Source organism: Ischnura elegans, chromosome 11, assembly GCF_921293095.1.
Source record: "Ischnura elegans chromosome 11, ioIscEleg1.1, whole genome shotgun sequence".
Taxonomy (NCBI): Eukaryota; Metazoa; Arthropoda; class Insecta; order Odonata; family Coenagrionidae; genus Ischnura; species Ischnura elegans.
This window is the reverse complement of record NC_060256.1, coordinates 29,195,226-29,218,733: the sequence shown is the minus strand read 5'-3', so window position 1 is coordinate 29,218,733 and position 23,508 is coordinate 29,195,226. Positions and strand designations below refer to the sequence as shown.

Genomic DNA, 23,508 nt, shown 5'->3' with positions numbered 1-23,508 from the left:
CATAGGAAATATGAGCATGTACTTTGGCATAATAAACCATTTTCAGGGTTTCAAATGACACAATAGGAGATAATTTCCTGATCATATAAGTACCCACAGAAATTTTATTGATTATGGCCTGAATATGAGGTTGTTAGGTTCATGCTGTAGTATTAGCTATGACGATTGTATTTTAGTCAAACATATGTATAATATCTCTAGTATGTAATTTGCTTATAAACTCTTATTCTCTTGTGCTACTTAAATTCATTCACGTGTGTATTTTTGAGATTGTTTTGTTACACTTCTCTTTGCAGGACCAACAGAAAATCCGGTCACCTCAGAAGAATATCTGAAAGCTCATAACACAGAAATACTCTGTGGGCCTGTTAACATAGTTTCATGCCTCGATCTGACTGTTGAGGGTGGTACAGTTACTCTGACGAGCCCAAAGTTATTTCAGATTCGTGGCAGAACATTGTTGGTGCATATTAAGTCAGTTCCTGACAAAGAAGTAAGTTGACCCAATAAATTGTTATTAGTTGCATTGATTCTATATGAGGTTAAGTGCACATTTGAAACAGATAATTCTTGCTTTAAAAATTATTATTTTTTATACCCCATGTAAAACCCTCAGCCTACCAATGAAATACTTATTTTTTATTGCAACAACTCTTTTGATTAATTAATATTTAATGTAAGATAATTCTCATTTGTGCTTTCTTTGGCTGTTCATAACTTCATTTTGGATTCTCCCTTCGTTGGTATCATGATTAATACCTAGTTAGCAGCTCAATGCCACATTTAATAAAAATTTCTCGTTTGAACCCTGTTGAAAATTTCACTTAGAATGGCACAGTTCTTTCTCTTTTCTTAATTTACTCACAAGAGCTAGGTTTCCTCTATATGTAGTGTGCTTTGCCTGAGAGCAGGGAGAACCTTTATGTCCCTGCAGGCTTTGTATTGTAAAAAATTACCATATTTTATTGTATTAATGTACCTCAGATGTAAATAATGGTAACTTCATCGTCATCCTTGGTGCTACAGCCCATGTAGGGCTCTGGCCTCCATGGCAATCTGCCTCCATTCATCCCTACCTTCAGCAACTCACTGTTACCTCAATCTTCTCAAGTCAGCCTTTGTATCACCAAGCCACATATTTCGTGGTTTTCCTCTGCTTCTCCTCCATCCTGGGGTGCCAACGAAAACTTATTGATTTTTTTTCGTCTCACTTTCCTCCATTCACTATACATGACCAGCCCAATGATTTTTTCCCAGCTTCATAACTGATATTAAGTTAGATTCTCTGTACAGTTTACTTACATACTTCAGGATTTGTCCTTGCACTCCCTATTCCTGTATTCATGATAGTAACATTCTTCTTAGGATTTTTCTTTCCCACCATCTGTGTATTTTTTCTGAGGTGTTATGGGCAACAGGTCTTTGCGTGGTAATTTTTCCATCCCAAATTTCATGGAATTAATAGGCATTCCATTGTCATGTTTATTTCAGAGCGTTCTTGGTCGTGGTGGAGGTGATGAAGCAGCATCATCATCAAGCGCCCCTAGAAGGTCAAGGGGAGCGGATGGTTCCAAAAACAAGGATGCTCCCCCGGAGCGCCACCGCTATATGACTGGCGTCGACCGTCTCTCCAGCGTTGGCAAATCAGTAGAAGGCTACCGAGGTTGTGATTGGCTCCATGAGATATCGATCACCATCCGCAAAACCAAACAAACAGATATCCCTAGAGAAAGGTACGTTTAGTAAAAAATATTATCATGAACCTACCAAAAATCATGAATCATAGATATTAGCTGTGATTTAGTACATTTGTGTGTATTCGATCATCCCATAGGGCCTTTTCATTCCATTTGAAATCTATTCATCAACGGCAGAGCTTTTATGCTTTGCTGGGTCATATGTTTGACTTTCATAATATGCCTTGCCACAATTTCCCTTAGAATTCCAATGTACAGTGTGTCCTCGTTTAACGTCGTCCCGTTTAACGTTGTTTCACGATAACGTTGTCCAAAAATTGAAACCCTTGATCATTTAACGTCGTTATAGCTTCGCGATAACGTTGTTCAAATTATGCGCGGCGAAAAAAAAAAATGAATGGCGAATAGGACGCAAGCGCATCTGATGTATAGTAAATATTACTATATTAATGCGATTGGTAATTTTTGCTCGACAGAAAAGGTTGGTGTGGGTAGCGTATGTTAAATATGCGTCTGAGCGAATAATTATCGCCTCATTTACCCATTATCCGTTTATTTTTCTGATGCCAACCGAAAAAAATGTCCACGAAGAAGAGTGGCTATCCTGGCGGTTCTTCAGACGTGAAGAAAAAACGGCGATATTAGAACAAAAACTTGGTATTATTAAAAGAATTGAAGAAGGTGCAACTGCAGGAGAGATCGGTCGAGTTTTAGGTTTGCAGGTCGAGTTTTTACAATTAAAATTTCTTCTGTTACTGAAAATATCGATGTTTCGCCATTAAAATACTTTCTTTTTAGTTTTTATATTTCATTTAATAATGCCTTCTTCCCAACCTTTTCGTTATGAAAATTCGTTTCGTTTCGAATGAATCGTTATCATGCTGAAGTGAATAATCGGTAATGAATGTTACTCGCGATTTCCGCCGGGTTAAAGAATTCATATCATCACGAAAATTGACACGCCCATCATCCTCGTGCTTCCGAGTGTCAGATTCAGATTTTTTTCGTTTTGGCCTGATTCAGGTGTCTCCCGATTGGTCACAAAGTCTGCTTAAAGTTACGGCTCCGATAATTGGCCTCCTTGGATTCTCGCCCGGGAAATTCTGGATTCTTCACGAAGAAATGAATTGTTAGGAACGTGGATAGGAACTAATTTAAATTTTTTACATTGTTTCTTATGGGAAACACTGCATCGTTTAACGTTGTTTCGCTTAACGTCGACTTTTTCAGGAACGAATCAACAACGTTAAACGAGGACTCACTGTACAGTTATTAAGCCAAACAAAATCACACCGTTATCACCAAGTTGATGGTATCTGGTTGTATTTTCCCTGTTTTTATCTTTATCTCTATCTGTGTAAGTATGATGTATTTCAATTTTTAAAATTTTAATTTGAAGTGATTTCTTCTTGGATTAGTCAACTAGGTGGTCTTTTTAAAAAAAATGATTACCGTATTTCCCGGCCTATAAGACGCACCGGCGCATAAGACGCACCTGGATTTTTCAGGTTAGAATTTACGAAAAAAACTAAAATACTTGGATAATACAAAAAAGAATTTTAATGATATAATTTTACATGAAAACGGAACTTTAATATTAAAAAATTTTAAAATTATTAATGAGCAAATATATCAGAGTTTATTCATCATAGAACCCCAGAAATTCCTCATCACTGCTGCTAAAATCATTCGCGTACATATTTTCTCGGGAGTCGTCACTTTCCTCATACAAAATGTCATCTTCACTTCCATCCAGCGCATTGCTGATTCCACACTTTTTGAAAGACTTTATGATAGTCTCAGTTTTTACTTTCTGCCAGGACTTTTTCACCCACTCACAAACGGTAGAAATTGACGGCCGTTTCATTCTTCCGGTCGGTTTGAAATCGTGAGTTGGTGCCTCAATCCACTTTATCCATTCTTCACGCATAAATCCCTTGAATGGTTTATTGATTGAAACATCCAAAGGCTGCAGTTGAGAAGTCAATCCACCAGGAATCACAGCAAGATGCGTCTTCAGTTCTGTAGCAAGGATTTTTACGGACTCTGTTATATGGGCCTTAAACTGATCGCACACTAACAAAGACGATTTCTTCAGAAGTCCACCTGGACGCCGGGACCACACCCTCTGCAACCACAGTTTCATACCCTCTCCATCCATCCATCCCTTAGGATGAACATGAATATAAATTCCATGTGGAATTGTACACTTAGGCAGCGTTTTTCGTTTAAAGATCAACAAAGGAGGGAGTTTTGAACCATCAGCACAACACGCAAGGACAACAGTATAGCGTGTTTTTTCGTTGCCGGAAGTCTTTATCGTAACTGTCTTTGCACCTTTAATGTCCACAGTTCTATTTGATGGCACATCAAATGTCAAGGGAACCTCATCTATATTTCCTATCTGTCCTATTTCAAAACACTTCATTTTTCTCAGGTTAAGTACGTATTTATGGAATTCGATGATTTTTCTTTCGTATTCGGGTGGCAGTTTTTGTGCTATTGTGGTTTTAGTACGCATGCACAGACCATTTCTCTTCATAAATCTTTCACACCACGACGTTGTCCCAGAAAAATCGGCAATAGACATATCTATCGCCAACTTTCTCGCTTCCATTAAAATCATTTTTGTTGAAACAGTGATCCCGTTCTTCCTGTGATTTATTATCCAGGTCTTAACGTGCTCCTCAAGCTTCGGCCATTTCGGAGAACATGAACGTAAAGTTTTCTTACTCTTATTTGCATTCATTAAATCTACCTTCTGCTTCCGCCATTCTCGTATCATCTTCTCGGTTGGAGGTGGGCCGAAACGCCTTGCAGCTGCCCGGTTGCCGTGTTCCGAAGCATATTTCACGACTTCAAGTTTAAACGCAATACTGTACGACAATCTTCTCTCTTTAGATCCCATTAGGTTATTCCAATTTTGACTTTTTATACAGAAATTACCAAGTTTCTGTGCTTAGAAGCACATGTGCAGACTAAATAGAAAGATACGTATTACGGCTGAACTGACGGAACACCGAGCTCATACTTTGTTACCTAAGGTTGAGTGCCGGTGGTGCCGGTAGACTCGTGAGTTTATCGTGAGAGATACAATGTATTAGCATGTAGATGACATCTCCTTTAGCTCAATGTATGTAAGTTTTGCAGCAGCACCCATTGCAAGATTAAACTAAACATGCTACATTGTATGCATTTCTGACTTATCTGGGAATTTTTTTAAAGGAGTTAGACATCGACGTATTAAAACTTTATTTCTAACAACCTGCTCAAAAGAGTGCTATTATCAAAATTTTTAATGAATTGAACTATTTTCAATGCCTGATACACTAAAAAATACTTAATGGTAATTATTTATCCTGTCAAAACGGTTGCTTATTATAGGACGAAGTTATACCCGTGATATCCGTATACCATCGGCGCATAAGACGCAGGCAAATTTTACAGCACATTTAGGAGAAAAAAAAGTGCGTCTTATCGGCCGGGAAATACGGTAACGTGTTATGGCCCCTTTTCACTGGCAACTTTTAAAAAGCAACTATTTAGTTACTTTGTGGAAGTTCAAATGAAACACATGGCATTGACTGTGGCCTCACGCATGGGCAACTAAAAAGTAGCCCGTGCATGCGGCCACAGTCAATGCTGTGTGTTTCATTGGGACTTCCTCAAATCAGCGGGGGACTTTATTAGCGTCTAACTCAGGAGCGTAACTATGGGGGGATGAGGAGGATAGATTCTCCCTGCCCCTAAGACTCAGAGAAATAAAAAAAAATGTTTATAACTATTGTGTAGTTTTGATTTATAATAACTTTATCTGGTAAAAGTTAAATTTTAAGTGCCAAAATGATGTAAAATGTATTTCCAGTCATTTCATGTTTCAAAATATTTTCTGGGTCCCCCCTTGCCTTGGAATATTCTTGTTTTATGAATCTCTTCCTTGAATGTGTTCTCTTTTCCTTTCCAGAGCTCAGCGCTGTGCCATGTTAACTTCAAATTCATTCTTGTATGAACTGTTGGATCTCATCTGCAAAGACCATGTTGACCCAGTGGATTCACTGGCAATCCAACCTTTGGCCCTGGATATCCTAATATGGGTTGTTTCGATTCGTCTAAGTAGGCACACTGTTGGAAATTATGAAACCCAGATGGAGGTCATTAAGGCAGTTCAGTCCTGCCTTGAGCCTTTGGTTCGGCGCTGCCTTTTATTTTCAGGTCGCAGTATCGCACACAAATTTGTCAAACTTATCATCATCTGTAGCGAGTAAGTTATTTTTATCATTTGGGCTTTTTATTAGTTCTTGGTAAATACGGTTGCTATAGAGTTGGAGAATCTGTAATTATTCCTAAATGTTATTCCTCAGTACCTGTTAATGTTTATCGATGTACATTGATTGCTAATGTTTGCAATTTTAAAAATTGCTTTTTCAAAAACAGTGCAGAAAAGTATTTTTTAAATGTAATGAGCCATAGTTACTCCATGGTAAGATGCTTTTTGATATATGAGTATCCATACTGCCCTAAAAAAAATGGCATTCAAATTGCAGAGTGACCTTTCGAAGCCTTGCCTGATTATTCTCTAAAAAGATATGTTCGCAATATAAATTCTAATCGATGCTTAGCACAGTATTTAAATCAATGTATGTACCCAATATTTTTGGGTCAATGAAAGTGTTACTTCTTCAAGTGTCTTGTTGCTACCAGGAGTATTCAGAAAGTAAAAAAATACTGAGATTGTTTAGAATCAAATAAAGTATATATTTTAATTAAATTGACGGGGTATGAACCAAAATATATTGACATTTGTGACATATCACTGTTGACATCAATTGACTTACAAAGCCTCAGCACTACCTTTATATCTTCTCAATACCCTTTTTTTACCGACTAAGTAGTTTAACCTTCCAGCGGGAGCGCAGTGGCACAAAGTGCAACATTGTGCCGCTTCGGCCTCACGTTATTTATAGTGGTTGGTCAGTGAACCAAATGCACCAATTATTCCAACAAGGTCATGAATGTACACTTCTTAATTCGAGTTTTTCTTATTAATATCAGTGGAAAACTAAGTGTTGCACTGAGTGCCACGCGCGCCCGCTAGTGTCAGAGAATATGGCGCGCCTGCTGGAGGGTTAATGCCTCATTTTGACTATTAGGAACTCCTCTTATCACTGCGGGTACTGAATATGAAAAATAAACACCATCCTATGTTTTGCACAAATTAAGTATTCTTACACTCTTGGTGCGTCTTGTGTAAATATTGGTTATGTATCCAAAAATATAATTTATTAATTATGTATTACATTTTTGCTTTTGTTTAAGTGAGAAAAACCTATGTTTTATCCAGAACTTCTCTTTTTTCTGATTTATAATCTGCAATATTTTAACTTTTAAATTTTCATTTGTAAAACCTTTAATTAAACTTGGATTTAAGTATAATTTTTATGTTGACTTGTGTGATCCCTCGAATTATTTGTGTAGTAGCTGAGTGGGTAGAGAACTTGGCTGTTGATCAAAGGGTCCTGGGTTCAAATCCTGAGTGTAGCCTTTGAACTGTACTAAACAAAATTCTAGAAGTGCGAGGTGGTGCAGGGAAGTGAACTGGCCCCCTAACGTGAATTTGGGTGATTCACAAACCAATTGCTATGTCTTGGATCAGCTCCATCCTTGCCTATCCAAGTACACCTTCAGGTTGAGACACTGAGCGAGTGTGTGTCTGTGTGTGTTTTGAAGTGAGTGGTTGTATTTTAATATTCCTGATGGTATTTTGCCTTCACAGGGGTGTTTGGAGCATGAAAGAGGCTGGAGCAGACTGGGGAAGCAGTTTCGATTCAAAGGTTCTGCAAGCCCTTCTTAGCTGCTTGCCTGATCTCGGCATGTGTCAGTCGGCTGGTGCTCTGCGCTGGCTATTCTTGTTGATTGGACGAGTTGTGGGCTCAGATGGTATCACCCTTGTTGGACAGAAGTGTCTGTCTCTGCTTCTCAAAGTGGCCCAAGAAATAAACTCAAGGACCAACCCCTATCACCTTCTTTTAAGGACAAGGTATGCAGGAATGTTTCATTAGACATAAGATAGATGATGTAAAAAAAATGCTGTTAGAATTCAAGCGGGCCAAGTACATATTTGCAATATTGTAATCAGATTTGGGAAGTAATTGAGCAAACTTTGTAACTGAGTTGCTGAGTACTGTTATATTTTAGATAATTGTTCTTGTAATTCATCAATTTAAAAAAATGACCATTCCTTTTACAGTAAACTCTTGATTTTACGAAGTCAGTGGGACCGGAAAATTGGCACTTCGTAAAATCGAGTTTCGTAAATTCAAACCTTTTTCATAAGTCACGAAAAAAATGTTCGCTTTTCTTTCTTCCGCCGTTTTTTGTCTTTAGTGGCCTTGTTTAAATGTTTTCGGTGGTTATTCTCGGTATAATTCATAGAAAAGGCTTTTTGCTATCGATTTATGATGTGAAAAATCGTTAAATAATCATACCACCATAAAATTCCCATTTCTTGTTCATACTTCAACATCAACGATCGCTAAAGAAATTCCTGACCAGTTTAGAAAACGTAATCAAATAATGAGTTGCAATGTTTATTATAAGAATTAACAGTAATAAATTTGTGGTTAGGAGCCAATAGCTACTATTAAGTATGCAAAAGATAGATATTTGTTTCTGACACCCACGGAATTTTAGCGGCAGCCGGCCTAACCGCCATTTATGTCGCCCTCTATCGCTCAGTGATGAGAAAAAAAGAAAAACAAGGGTCTTAGCCCGTTTCCAAAATAACCTTCGTAAGTTAATATTTCGAGTTACTTCGTATTTTCAGCAGAATGTGCTCTATTTTCACTGATATTCAATTACGATCATAAATAACGTAGGATGTGATTATCTTCTGGCGAATATTTGAAGTAAATTCTGTTTGAGTTCTCCGTCCGACTACTGTGTTCCATCATCTTCGCAGACGTTGCCATAAAAGACTTAATTCTTCATCAGGACTGTATTCTTCATACCGGGTGTGAGGTGACCTGTTCATATAGTATGTTTCTCTCCTTTTATGCCGACAGGAGCAAGGTTCCAACCGGAAAACGACAGGAGAAACATCTTACAGTATCGGAGAAATATAGATAGAAACGTTATTATCCACATTGATTGTTTTCCTACAAGAGACGTTTTATCATTTCTCAACGTGGTTAAGTATTGGTTCGCTACCGTGAATTCCCAAAAAATGACACGCAAAAACCTGTACCGTCACCTCATTTAGTTTTCGTGTTCCTTTCTCCGCCGTATTGAAAGTTAGGCAAAGGATCATTGACATAGAGAAAAGATTTTCTTAGTTTTAGCACTAAAAAATAGTCGCGCCATAATCGTAAATAAATATAGTGTGGAAAGAGCAAAGAAATTAATTTCAATTGAAAAGTCAGCTGAGAAGAAGAGAGACAATTATAAGCGCGGCACCATTTTCCCGATAGTGGAAGATACTTCTTCCGCCTCTCTCCGGTTAATAACTTCCCCCCGTTGCAGGTAAAGATGAACCATGCCCTTCTCCACAATCGGGGAACGTTCCCAGTGGGTGGGGTGAATAAGAGTGGGATGGGGATTGCCTGAGGGAAGAAGTGTGGTCAGCACAAGGACTGGTGAAGGGGGCAGGACAAAGAAGGGTGGGGAAATGGCCTTCAGCTCTGCCTCAGTCTACTTTTGGGGGCCGTATTTTTTTTGCGACGCACACAAGCTCAGTCTCCTTAGGGAGGGAGTGAATGGGAAATGCTGGGGAAGGAGGGGTTTGAGATGCGTAAGGTGGGTGTCAGCAAAATCAGCGAAAGGCGGCAGGAGGGAAGGGACGGCTTTGGAAAGACAGAACCCCAGCATGGGAGAACGGGGAAGCACGTGAGAAGAAAGTTCATGGTTAGACTTGGAAGTGCGTCTTCATTACGAGAAGCCTGAAATATAAATTGGCGGTAAATAGAGCCTAGTACTTAAGATATTTAAGTTGTTCATTCACAAAGGCCAATATATATACGAAAAGATATTATGGCGCGGATTGCATGTATCAACGTCCATTTCGGGATGTTATTAATTTCTGTTCCCATTTATAAAAGTAGCAAATAGATTTAAAGAATGATAATCATGAATAAAAATATCTAATTCGATATCCAAACGCACATGAGCAAAATAGATAAATGTATACATACCGATCCATCGCAAGTAATACCGCTCAAGCTTCTTCCGGTATAGGACTTTAAAATCCTGGATAATGCCTTGGTCCAAGGGCTGGGACTTGCTAGTCGAGTTCGGGGGTAAAAAGAGGACTCGAACATTAGCCAATTTTAGATCTTCCACGTATTTATGAACGGTGGCATTATCCATTATTAAAACAATTTTGCTGTTCTCTCCAGCAATTTTTCTCTGTAGACGTATAACCGTTTGCTGGAAAATTTCTCGGGTCATCCAGCTGTTTTTATTTGCATGGTAAAAAACGGGGAGGGCTTCCAATTTTACATATTTTAAGCACCGTGGCCTTTCAAATTTCCCAATGACAACGGGCTTATTTTGTCCGTGCCCGTTTGGTTGACGAACAGCCCCACAGTAACACGCACTTTACTCTTTTTCCCCCATGGCACCTTTGCCCTTTGAAACCCGGGGTTGCGTCAGGTAATGCATTAAAAAATAGCCCAGTTTCAGGGGCCAGCGAGGGTGAGCTCGTCGAGGAAAGGGTCCCGGATTAGGGACCCTTCGAAGTGCTTCGGCGAAAAGTAGTCAAGTAGTCTTCGAAGTACGTTCACAGCAGTGCAAAGGGTTAATTAGGGGTGTACGAAATACTCCGCGCGACCTTCCTGACATGTTAAACTACGAATTATTGTCGATGCTATGTTTACGAACAGGCACGTAAATAGGGGCATAATGTCAGCCGCGATATTTTAACTGAACTCCTACTCCCCCTAAATTCCCATAGTGAGGTTTTTGGCGACCCATTTCTCTCCAAAGTTGCATTATCATTTAAGATTTCGCACTATTGATGGACCACAGTTGGAAGCGCTGATTTTTTAGCTACTTACGCCGGCGTAACTAGTTTCGTTGATAAATTTTTCGCCGTAGTTCGTATAAACGAATGCCATTTGCTCCTAGGGACCGAGCCGAGGTTCGTAAATTCAAAAAATTTCGTATAATCGAAACTTCGTATAATCGAATAGCGCCATGTATTTAGCATAGGCTTTTCACCGGGACCGCAATATCACTTCGTATAATCGAAAACTTCGTAAAATCCTGCTTCGTAAAATCAAGAGTTTACTGTATTTTGTATTTTATGATATCTTTCTGCTTTCCTCATTTTCATTCTCTTGTGATGTTGTATTGTTGCTTTATGTTCTGCTTTTTAGCCATTAAAGTATTTATTCTATCTATTCGATTCGCCTCTCAAAGGGTCATGAGTATAGAATATTTTTGTATCCACAGGTGTGGTTTGTATGGTACACCTCTGGAGCCAGAGCAGTTTGATGCCGAGCCCCCAACACCGGCTGGCTTCTCCTCTTCGCCCGTGACATATGCAACTGTTGTGGGTGGTGGTCCCATGGATGTTGGCACCGCCAATGGCACTGGGGGGACTGGTACCACTACGGGTACGCAGGGAGGCATTGACAGCACCAAATCGTGGACGGCTCCTGCTGAGTCGATGGACTTAGGAGAGCTTCTAATGGAGGGGGCGGCTGCAATGGGGAACGGCTCAAACATGCGGCCCAAGGGAATTGGGGGCCATGTGAGGGGACTGCTGGAAGTGGAACCCCTTCACTTCACGTGCCACGCAACCAGCGATGGGACTCGAATGGAAAGAATGGAACCACGTGAGTTGATGGCTTTGTAATGGGTTGACAAAATTTTTTCTCTATACTTGATCATCATCATAAGTCGACAATCATAAGATTGGTTTGACATAGCTCTACGTTCTGCTCTTTTATATGCTACCATTTTCATATGGATACAGTAAACTCTTGATTTTACGAAGTCAGTGGGACCGGAAAATCGGCACTTCGTAAAATCGAGTTTCGTAAATTCAAACCTTTTTCATAAGGCACGAAAAAAATGTTCCCTTTTGTTTCTTCCGCCGTTTTTTGTCTTTAGTGGTCTTATTTAAATGTTTTCGGTGGTTATTCTCGATATAATTCATAGAAAAGGCTTTTTGTTATCGATTTATGATGTGAAAAATCGTTAAATAATTATACCACCAAAAAATTCCCATTTCTTGTTCATACTTCAACATCAACGATCGCTTAAGAAATTCCCGACCAGTTACGAAAACGTAATCAAATAATGAATTTCAAAGTTTATTATAAGAATTTAATGCTATAAATTTGTTGTTAGGAGCGAATAACAACTATTAAGTTCGCGTAAGATAGATATTTGTTTCCAGCACCCACGGAATGTTAGCGGCAGCCGGCCTAACCGCCATTTATGTCGCCCTCTATCGCTCAGTGACGAGAAAAAAAAACGAGGGCCTCCACCCGTTTCCAAAATAACCTTCGTAAGTTAATATTTCGAGTTTCTCTGTGTATTCAGTTGAATGTGCTATCTTTTCCATTGGTTATTTTTGTTGAGATTCGGTTACGATTCTAAATTTCGTAGGATATGATTATCTTCTGGCGAATATTTGAAGTAAATTCTGTTTGAGCTCTCCGTCCGGATACTGTGCTCCATCATCTTCGCAGACGTTGCTACGAAAGACTTTATTCTTCATCCGGACCATATTCTTCATACCGGGTGTGAAGTGCTATGTTCATTTAGTATTTCTCTCTCTTCTTTTATGCCGACAGGAGCAAGGTTCCAACCGGAAAACGACCGGAGAAACATCTCCCATTATCGGAGAAATAAAGAGGGAAACGTTATTATCCGCATTGATTGTTTTTCTACAAGAGATGTTTCATCATTTCTCAACGTGTGTGAAGTATTTGTTCACTTGCGTGAATTCCCAAAAATGACAGGCAAAAACCTGTACATTCACCTCATTTACTTTTCGTACCCCTTTCTCCTCCGTATTGAAAGTTATGCAAAGAATCATTGCCGTAGAGAAAAGATTTTCTTAGCTTTAGCACTAAAAATAGTCGCGCAATAATCGTAAATAAATATAGTGAGGAAAGAGCAAAGAAAATAATTTCCATTGAAACGTCAGCAGAAAAGAAGAGAGAGAATAATAAGCGCGGCACCATTTCCCTGATTGTGGAAGTTACTTCTTCAGCCTCTCTCCGGTTAATAACCTACCCCCGTTGCAGGTAAAGATGAACCATGCCCTTCTCCACAATCGGGGAACGTTCCCAGTGGGTGGGGTGAATAAGAGTGGGATGGGGATTGCCTGAGGAAAGAAGTGTGGTCAGCACAAAGGAGTGGTGAACAGTGGTGAAGGGGGCAAGAGAAAGAAGGGTGGGGAAATGGCCTTCAGCTCTGCCTCAGTCTACGTTTGGGGGCCGTATTTTTTGCGACGCACTCGACCTCTGTCACCTTAGGAGGGAGGGAGTGAATGGGAAATGCTGGGGAAGGAGGGGTTTGGGATGCGTAAGATGGGTGTCAGCAAGATCAGTAGAAGGCCGCGGGAGGAAGTAAACAAAGACTTTGGAAAGAAAGATCTCTCGGCATGGGAAAACGGGGAGACGCGCGAGAAGAAAGTTCACGGTTAGAAGTGCGTCTTCATTACGAGTAGCCTGAAAAATAAGTTGGTGGTTAATAGAGCCCATTACTTAAGATATTTAAGTTGTTTATTCAGGAAGGCTATTATATACACGAAAAGATACTACTAAAATATCAATTTTTTTTTCCTTTTTGCCCTTCTCCATCGCCGCTTCCACCATGGTTTCTCACTGGCATAAATGGGAATGAAATTGGGGACCTAACTCGTTAGCCAGATCAATATATCTTAATGTTTGGAGGGCAGCGGGTACTTCTTTTTTATTTGGTGAAATTACTTCACTTTCATCTTCGTCGTCACTGCTATTATGACTAGTCCCGGCCGCTGCTTCTTCCGACGCATGTACCGGCGCGGCGTCCCATTGTCGCAAGCCCGGAGATCATCGTCAAGGGCAATATAATCGTTTGATGTTGCGCGCTGTGCTCTTCCTGCTTTTTCCAAGAATTTTTCAAAATCATCTTTTAAGCCTCTAATCTCCTCCGCGATTTTATCCGCTGCTGCTTCCTGAATGTATAACGTAACGAATCAACCATAGCCGTGATATTATAGCAGTAGAATTACTAGTAGGCTAGTTGTATCAATTACCAACCTCGAGAACATCCTCATGATGCGCTATCGAAAGGAATCCGGCCGATTTCCAGCAATTTGCGATTGTAGTGGAGGAAATAAAGTACGTCTTTGAACCGTGTTTCTGCGATGAAAAATTACAATTTTATTAACTTGGCTATTTTAGCAAAGTTAACAAAGTCGTTATTCCTCATCGCAGAAACACGGTTCAGAGACGTACTTGAATGCCTGATAGGCAGGAGTGCGATGCAAACAATTATTTTTGATGATGGCATTGATTGATAGATTTTCAAAATGCAGTCAGAGCGGTCACTTTTGGGGAGAAAGGCCCCACGCATGGAGGGTCGAAGAGAGGGGCCAGCGAGGGTGAGCTCGTCGAGGAAAGGGTCCCGGATTAGGGACCCTTCGAAGTGCTTCGGCGAAAAGTAGTCAAGTAATCTTCGAAGTACGTTCACAGCAGCCTGCCTTGCGAACGTACCAGGTACGTTCACAGCAGTGCAAAGAGTTAATTAGGAGTGTACGAAATACCCCGCTCGACCTTCCTGACATGTTAAACTACGAAGTAATGTCGATGCGATGTTTACGAATAGGCACGTAAATAGGGGCATTATATCAGTCGCGATATTTTTCTTAACTCCTACTTCCCCTAAATTCCCACCGTGAGGTTTTAGGCGAACCGTTTCTCTCCAAAGTTGCACTATCATTTACGATTTCACACTTTTGATGAACCACAGTTGGAAGCGCTGATTTTTTTTAGCTTCTTACGTCGGCGTACCTAGTTTTGTTGACAAATATTTCGCTATAGTTCGTATAAACGAATGCCTTTCACTCCTGGGGACCGATCCGAGGTTCGTAAATTCGAAACATTTCGTATAATCGAAACTTCGTATAATCGAATAGCACCATGTATTTACCATAGGCTTTTCGCCGGGACCGCACTATCACTTCGTATAATCGAAAACTTCGTAAAATCCTGCTTCGTATAATCGAGAGTTTACTGTATATTTCTTCTCTTTTACACCTTTTATAACCTGCCCTATGTTATTGATTTTGTGCTATCCCTTGCTCTTCTTCCCTTCTACCTGTCCTTCAGCAATTGTCCGGCCATCAGGTCTCATGATGTGGCCGACGAAGTTGTCCCTCTCAGGGTTTTTAGAAGTTTTCTCTGTTCTCCCACTCTTTTTAGCACTTCCTCATCACTTATTCGGTCAATCCATTTTATCTTCATCATTCTTTGATACTGAGTATAATGCCACGAGGAATCCACAATACTTGTCTTGACTAGACGTGAAATAACCAAAGTTACTTCAACGTATTTAATTGAAATTCATTGGCTTCCCTCCTAATGGGTCTGAGGTCAAATCCTGGCGATAGCAGAGACTACCTTATCCCTCTTTGAGTGCTTTGTGGAGGGTACGTCAAGCTAAGTACCATCCTTCTGATGGGATATTAAGCTGGGGTCCCCTTGGCAGTTTTCTTTGAGTGTAGGCTATTGTCTCTGCCTTTCCTTCCTTATCCTTCTCTCGTGGCTTGAACAACATAAGCTGTCTTTCACTCCTTCCAAATACTACATCAAGGGAAATTGTTCAATTTTTAATGCTATATTTGCATTCAGATTTTGTGTATTTCTACAAAGGCAAGAAAAATCATTTTGGAGACTGTACCATTTCATAGTGTCAGCAATTATGTGACTCACTAAATTCTTGTTTTTATTAATTTAAAACTACTTAACTAAGCATTATTTTTGGTTGTATTGCTTTTTATCAATTCCGAAAAGAGTCGCAGTTAATGCAAAAAGCTATTAGGATTGCTACTGCATCTTGAGGGCCAGTCAGAAGCTCCGGGTCAGGTGATCCTGACTTTTTTTTAAAAATTCATTCCAAACAATATGTGTGGTGTCAAATCTTACTGGTCTGTATTATATGGTGATAGTTTGAATTAGAATAGGCTGAACTATTTTGAGACTTTCAAATTTAGTATTCTTTTCCGATTGAAGATTTACATTAGGGGTATTCATGTGACCAGGATTTTGTGAATGACTTTTCCTTTGCAATTAGTTTTCTTTGTAAATAATTGTACAGTGGAAGCCCTTATAACGAGTACAGGATATAGCGACAAGCTCGAATTAGCGACAGCTACCCAAGGAACCATTTTAAACCCTATGATTTAAATGTAAAATAAATTCGTATTAGCGATAATGGCTCGATTCCTCTCTTGCGCCATTCGTAATTACGACAGGTTGACTTTTTGACCACGTGCCACATCTCTGGAATTCAATGCTTTTAAAACGGCATTTTTTCCGCCAACGTCGACGTCTACATGTTCCGTATTCTCCTATTCTTCTTTCCTTAATAAATTTCTCGAGTACACATTTCATTGCTCTTTTGTCATCTCCCTCCCGCGCCCCGCAGTGAGGTTAAAAATTATTCCGCCCGTCTGCTTGCACCATGGCTGGTAAACGCAAGTCCTTGGATTTAAAAACCAAAATGAGAATTATTGCAGATCGTGAAAGTGGAGAGTGTTCAAAGAGTGAAATAGCGAGGCGATTTGGAATTAATACATCGACATTGTTCACTATTTTAATGAAAAAAGAACAAATTCGTTCGAGAGTGCTTAAAGAAGGGCGTCCAAGCACTCAAAGGCCCCTATTAGCCGAGGCAACCAGACGCGCAACCGGTGGCGCGTCTGGTTGCTCGGGTTTATTCCGCCCAGGACACCGGTGGCGCCACCAATATCGGTTTTAAATTTTACCCTGCGCACAGCAGTAGTTGCAATAATAATGACATTTTACATCAATCTTGGCAATTTTAAAAACTTAATTCTACTTTCATAAACAGTCTCCAAATAAACATCAGGAGTGTAAATTCATTAACATTGTTCAATTAAAATAATCTCATTCATTAGCACAATAAAATATTCTAGTAATCACTGAAATTTTTAAATAAAATATTTGTTTCATTACACGTGAGAATGAAATTCCTGAATCTTTCAAACTTTACATTTAACAACGGTTTCGTTAGAATGTCGGCTACTTGATTTTCTGGGAGACAAAACTGTAAATCAAATAATCCTTCCGAATACTCCCAACTTATAAATCTGTACCTCACCTCAATGTGTTTTGTTCTCCTACTCATCTGATCATATTGTATCATTTTTATTGTACTCTGATTGTCTATATTTAAATTTACAAATACTGGTTTGCCTGTCAACTCCCCAATTAAAGCCTTAGCATTTTTTTTCTTGACAGCACTCAGATGCTGCAACAAATTCTGCTTCATTTGAGGATAGTGCCACAACGCTTAGTTTGTATGAGCACCACAGGATTGGCACACCACCGAACAAAATTACATATCCTGATGTACTTTTTCTTTCAGACAGATCTCCTGCAAAGTCTGAGTTACTATGCATATGCTTGCAGCTTTATTTGCTCTTCCATTTCTGTTGTGCGGAAATGCATTCCCAACCCTTGTGTTCCTTGTAGATATCTCATTGTCCTCTTCAAATTCTCTTTAACTTCTTTGACAGGTTTTCCATGAATCTGCTCTCAAAATTAACCGAAAATGCAAGGTCTGGTCTAGTTTTACATAATGTATCGTATCATCTATAAATGATACGAAATGCCTTTTACTATCGCGAGTCTCTGTCTCTGTTTGTAGTTGACTTAAACGAAACCGAAGCCATGTTAACTCAAGCAGTTAATTTAGATATGGAATGGCTCAGAAAAATGGGTCATTTAAATTTTAACCTTAAAAAATTTTCATCACTATGTCGTGGTGTACCTTAAGAAATTGCAAGGACAAATGGCAGTAAGTTTAGTTCTGTTTGCGTGAATGCTAAACGAACCAGATTCCCATTTAAAACTGAAAGAATGAGAGCAAATAGAATTTTGCAAATAATTCACACTCATCGCAATCATCGCAAACATCAGTGTGAATTATTTGCAAAATTCTATTTGCTCTCATTCTTTCAGTTTTAAATGGGAATCTGGTTCGTTTAGCATTCACGCAAACAGAACTAAACTTACTGCCATTTGTCCTTGCAATTTCTTAAGGTACACCACGACATAGTGATGAAAATTTTTTAAGGTTAAAATTTAAATGACCCATTTTTCTGAGCCATTCCATATCTAAATTAACTGCTTGAGTTAACATGGCTTCGGTTTCGTTTAAGTCAACTACAAACTATCCATTTGAACCTTTCTTCCCTTCTATTACAATATTTTGTTTTGGTATTTGTATTTCAACTACTAATATTTTAATGCTATCCTTTGTAAATAATACATTTCCATTATTTTCTGTGATTTCAGAAACTGACATTAAATTTTTAGATAATTCAGGTACACATACCCCTCTTTTAGTTTACGTTTATTCATTTCTAGACTTCCTACTCCATTGACTAACATACTCGCATCATTCTTAGCAACCTTAAACTTATCATTACATGGACGCAAATTGTCTACTATTTCTGTGGAATTAACCATATGGTTTGTCGCTCCGCTATCCATTACAAATTCAAATGTATTTTTGCTACTAAGATAAGACGCAGATTAAGCTAAAAATGCTACTTAACTTCCTCTTGGCTTTCTGTTCCTATATATTATACCCTTTTTCATTTGACGAATCCTTATTTCTAAAAAAGAACAATGTTTTTATCATGATTCGTTTTCTTTCACATTTTACAACATTTTCCTCGTAAAAAGCAGTCATTTTCTGAACGATTAGTTCGTTTACATATTGAACACCCCCGTTTTGGACATCTAGCTTTGATATTACCTTTTTGGATACATGGAAAACACACTATATCATTTTTATAATTCATTTTACCGTGTCGATAATCTGCCTGTAGCGTCGTGGTCAGGGCAGGATGATGCGCGCGCATGCAATATTCAGTCACCGGTTGCGCGTCTGGTTGCCTCGGCTAATAGGCTACATATACTCCAATGCCCCGGGACGATTCTGAGCAACCCAAAGTGGAAGGCGCGGTTGCGGGGCTCAGGCGACTGGTTTCGGTGGAAAGTCTGGTGGCGCGTCTGGTTGCCTCGGCTAATAGGACTCATTTGATTCTATGCCCCGCGACTGACCATTTCCACCGGACGCGCCACCGGTTGCGCGTCTGGTTGCCTCGGCTAATAGGGGCCAAAAACACCTGCGGCCCAGAGAGCATCCGCAGCTAGAAACTGCTCTTTTCTCGTGGTTTTGCCAGCAAAGAGCCGCAGGGATCCCTATCACCGGCCCAATGATGAAGGCTAAAGCTGAGTATTTGTGTGAGAGGCTTGGTGAAGACAATTTTTAAGTGCTCGGATGGATGGTTTGCACGATTTAAAAATAGGAAGGGGATATCCCTTCACAAATTATCCGGTGAATCATCAAGTGTTGACGTTAATGCTGTGGAAGGCTGGGCTCCGGTCCTTAAAGACTATTTGGACAATTACAGCCCCTGCGATATTTACAACGCGGATGAGACGGGCATATATTTTAAGACTATTTGGACAATTACAGCCCCTGCGATATTTACAACGCGGATGAGACGGGCATATATTTTAACCTTCTCCCGGACAAAACTGTCACCACTCGAACGGACCCCTGCAAAGGAGGGAAGAAAAGTAAAGACCGCTTAACTGTTCTTTTATGCGCCAATATGGATGGTTCAGATAAGTTAAAACCGTTCGTGGTGGGGAAATCTGCCCATCCCCGATGTTTTAAGGGAGTTAATACTCTCCCTTGCACTTACGAAGCAAATTAAAATGCTTGGATGACGGCTGCTATCTTCACGCAGTGGTTACGAGCGTTTGATGCCAGGATTGGTGGAAGGAATAAAAAAGTACTATTATTCATTGACAATTGCCCAGCCCACCCACCAATAGAACTAAGAAACGTTAAAATTGTGTTATTGCCGCCTAACACTACGAGCGTTCTTCAGTTCCAGTCAGCATTCCTATCAAAAAGTGTGCGCTACTGCCGCTAGAGGTCTCTACGTCCGCTGATATTGCGTCTGATTGCGTGAATCTCTACGGAACATAAATATTGCTAACAGACAGACAAAGAGTGGACTTCATTTGTCCTTCTATTTATTTGAAACAGTTTTTCACCCTTTCCACCGAAGATAATTGATATGACTAATATGCTTTTAGATGCCGTATTGCTGTTCGGTTTCATGATTCCGATAGCATTTGAGTCGGCTGTTTTGAAACACGATAGTAAACCATTCATACAGGCAGACTTGAAGCATAAGAAGATTACTTCCACCTTTATTCCGCCGTTAACCTGAAAAAGATAGAATTGCAATGCTCATGTGGAACCCTAAAATTTTATCACGCTCCTTTCGTCACCCAATTGCAGCAGCCACCCATCATTTTCATTACTACTCGGAAAGATAGAAGGTATGAATTTTTGAACATATTCCGAAGTTTTAGCATTTAATAGTCTGATGCATAGCCATAACTGGTAGTGATGACATGTATATTTGGAGCATCCAAGAAATAAGGATAATAACAGCTCATAATGCACAGTTCAGTACGAGTGAGTCTGAAGCTGGGACTTTTAAAATCGACTTCTTAATGCCTCGGCATATAGCATCCTGCATAATTACATATGATTTGATCATAGATTGCAAGTGAATATGATCATTAGTGAATTAAATGTTCAAAATAATGATTTAAAACGGCTATCATGCTGTAATTTTCGCCTCTCGGCAGTAACAGCCGTGGTGACGCCTGATGAGTGATTTTTTTGTGATGATGTAATTGCATTCGGTAACAACGACAACTCACTATAGCGACAGATTTCTCTGTTCCCAACAGCTGTCGTTATAAGGGGCTTCCACTGTATTTGGAGTCAGTCCTTGATGGGGATGGAGTATTTATTTGAAAGCACTTATAATGTTACAGTCCCTCTGTTTGATGTTTTTTGACCTGGAACTCATCAAAGCTTTTATCTTGCAAAACTGAAGGCCATTAAACTATTTTTTAAATTTTTGTAAGAATTTGCTTTGCTAATGTTTTCATATTACTCTTTTTTCTTTTTCAAAAGCAAAGCTCTTTTTTCTTCTGGTTTCTCTTAAATGTATTATGTGCTAGGATTTTTCTGTTTGGTGAAAATTGTATGCAGATCAGTAATGTCAAAGCCTTTTTTGCTCTTTCTTGGTGTAGCTGGAGCTGCAAATGGTGTGTCAATAGAGAACTTACTGGAATCTAACAACTTTGGGTCAACTGGGTCTGGAAGCAACATGGATATAGATTTTGTGAGTAGATACAGTGCTTTTAGTTTTTTTGTGCATCCATCATTGTAGTGATGGCCCTTTATAATCCATTGTAAACAAGCTTTTCTTTACAAATTGTGGATTCAATATAATCCTCATGAGTATCACCGTTCTGATAACAGTGGTCCATTTTCTGTATTTTGGGCTCTGAGATTTTTTGATAACATTATGTCTTTATTTGCTGTATATTTTTCGTAATTAATTCTAATGCCTTCTCTGTGGATTTTGGTTACCTTTGCACTTCACAGACTATTTAAACACGAATGTGGGTATAGTTTTGAGGGTATTTTTATTATTGCTATCTGGCTAGCCGATGGTTTTCTTCCTCAAGAGACAGTGCTATGACTACGTAACCGAGAAGTGCAAGCAGACTGGGCAGAAAAAAATTATTGCTGTTTGTAATTACTGCTTTTTGCATTTGATCTCCTAATGGACAGTACATCATATTAATTCTTGTTTATTTTGTAGTATTCATCTAATGTCAAGATTCCTTCCTTATTTATTTATGATTTGAGAATCTGAAGTACTTAGTTATATGTTCCAATGAATTATTTATTGCTATTTTTAATGCCATTGTCACTGCTTTAAAAATGAATTCTAGCTTAAAATATAACAACATTTTGGGTTTTAGTTATTGCCATAACTCTATCAAGGGGTATATTATGCCTATGTGCCCATTATTATATTGCATTTCTCTCTTATTAATTCTTCCACGATTTTGAGCTCCGAACATATCCTCAGCATAGTTGTAGCACCCTGTTGCCAATTGCTATGCGTGAGCTGGCACATAGGCATGCTAGTCCAAAGTGCAAGTCTACGAGATGACCCGCACGAGATCGGTGGATGTCGGTCCAGGGGTAGATAAGAGGGTTTTTTAGACCTTCCCTAGGGGAAGATTACAAGGGTAAGCTTAGCTTGGCTCACGGTTAAGTTGTTGGGCGGCAACTCGCTGGGCTGGTCACAGCCAAGAGGCTGGGGGACATATTTTTTCATTCTTAAAGGGAATAAAGTCGCTGTTTTTTGAGTCAGAGTGACTCCTTTTATTTCCTGCACCTGATCCTTCCATTCAAGAGACGCTTGTATTGTCGCTATTATCTCGTTCAAAGACAAGCAGGATAGGGAATTTATTTTATTTGTATTGAATATAGTTGAGTACTAAAAATGATTGGAAACCTGAAATCTTACAAATTATTGCATATTACAAATCTTACCAAGCAGCCCTAGTAGTCATCGTATATCCCTCTCAGATTTGACTGTCACTAAAATATTTTATGATGTAGAATGCAGAAGAAAGCATTTTAGAGCACCTAAGTATAGTTTTTTCCTCTTTTTTTTAGGGTGAGGAAGGTGGCGAGAGTGGAGATGAGCAGGAGTATGAAGAGGGTGTGGGGAACAGTGCAACTGCAGGTGGTGCCACTGGCTCTTTGCCTCCTTGGCGTCGCCTCTTGGCACTCCCCCCACCCCAGCAGGTGCTGGTGATTGAGCGAATGCACTCTGGTGCTAGACGCTTCGCTGTACTTGACTTTGGGGGGCCCACCCTCCTCACTGACCTGATCATCCCAGCATGCTCTGACCTTGTATCACTCTCGGTCGACTTTTGGACGCTTGGGGAAGAGGTAGATGGGCAACGTCTCGTTGTAGCTTCCGACATTGGTACCCGGTCTTTGGTGATGAATGACCTTCAGCCACCCCCCATTTGCAGATTCCTTAAGGTAAAGATATATGACATATATTTTTGCAGTCTATGAAGTGTGTTCATGTGTACATACCTTGTTTTTTTTTTTTTTTTTACTTCCAATAACCAAAAATTGCAGATGGTCACCAGTTCTAAAAATAATGAAAATAGTGAATGGTACCCTATCATAAATAAATTTCATATCTGAAATTCAGTGATAAGAACGTGTTAATCTAATTCAGATTGTCTTCAAAACTTATCAGCTTTAACTTATTGTAAGGTGTTCCATATTTCTTATATCAGGGAATTGTACTTTTCTTTTGTATGAATTCTCATCCCTTGAAAGTATATTTTCTTGATTTTACTTTTTGATAGATTAGAATAGGATGGATGAGAAACTGAGCTATCTGATTTGGAAGAAGTAGTTATCAGGGTTAAGTTCTTAATCTTCCGTATCAGTTCCATATGTTCCATGGAAACAGTATAGGGGAATTGTAATGGAACTAATATGAAACATTTGGTCATTGTATCCTCTAGATCCTGATCATAAACTCAAGTTCCTTTTCTGTTCTTTATCAGGAGCTTCTATTTTACAATTATTACAAATCAAGAATTTCAGCTCCTTAGCTTTTTCAGATCCTACCTGA

At 39.4% G+C, this 23,508-nt stretch overlaps 1 protein-coding gene across 1 annotated transcript in view; it reads left to right on the top strand.

Moving 5' to 3' along the window:
- The window catches only part of LOC124167598 (baculoviral IAP repeat-containing protein 6), a 127,705-nt gene that overhangs the window by 20,174 nt on the left and 84,023 nt on the right, over positions 1-23,508 (top strand). Inside the window, exons 11-17 of the mRNA XM_046545578.1 lie at positions 297-493; positions 1,492-1,733; positions 5,662-5,958; positions 7,471-7,734; positions 11,145-11,530; positions 21,077-21,168; positions 22,524-22,898. Of these exons, the coding sequence (XP_046401534.1) occupies positions 297-493; positions 1,492-1,733; positions 5,662-5,958; positions 7,471-7,734; positions 11,145-11,530; positions 21,077-21,168; positions 22,524-22,898 (1,853 nt within the window). The remainder of the gene's footprint in view (positions 1-296; positions 494-1,491; positions 1,734-5,661; positions 5,959-7,470; positions 7,735-11,144; positions 11,531-21,076; positions 21,169-22,523; positions 22,899-23,508) is intronic.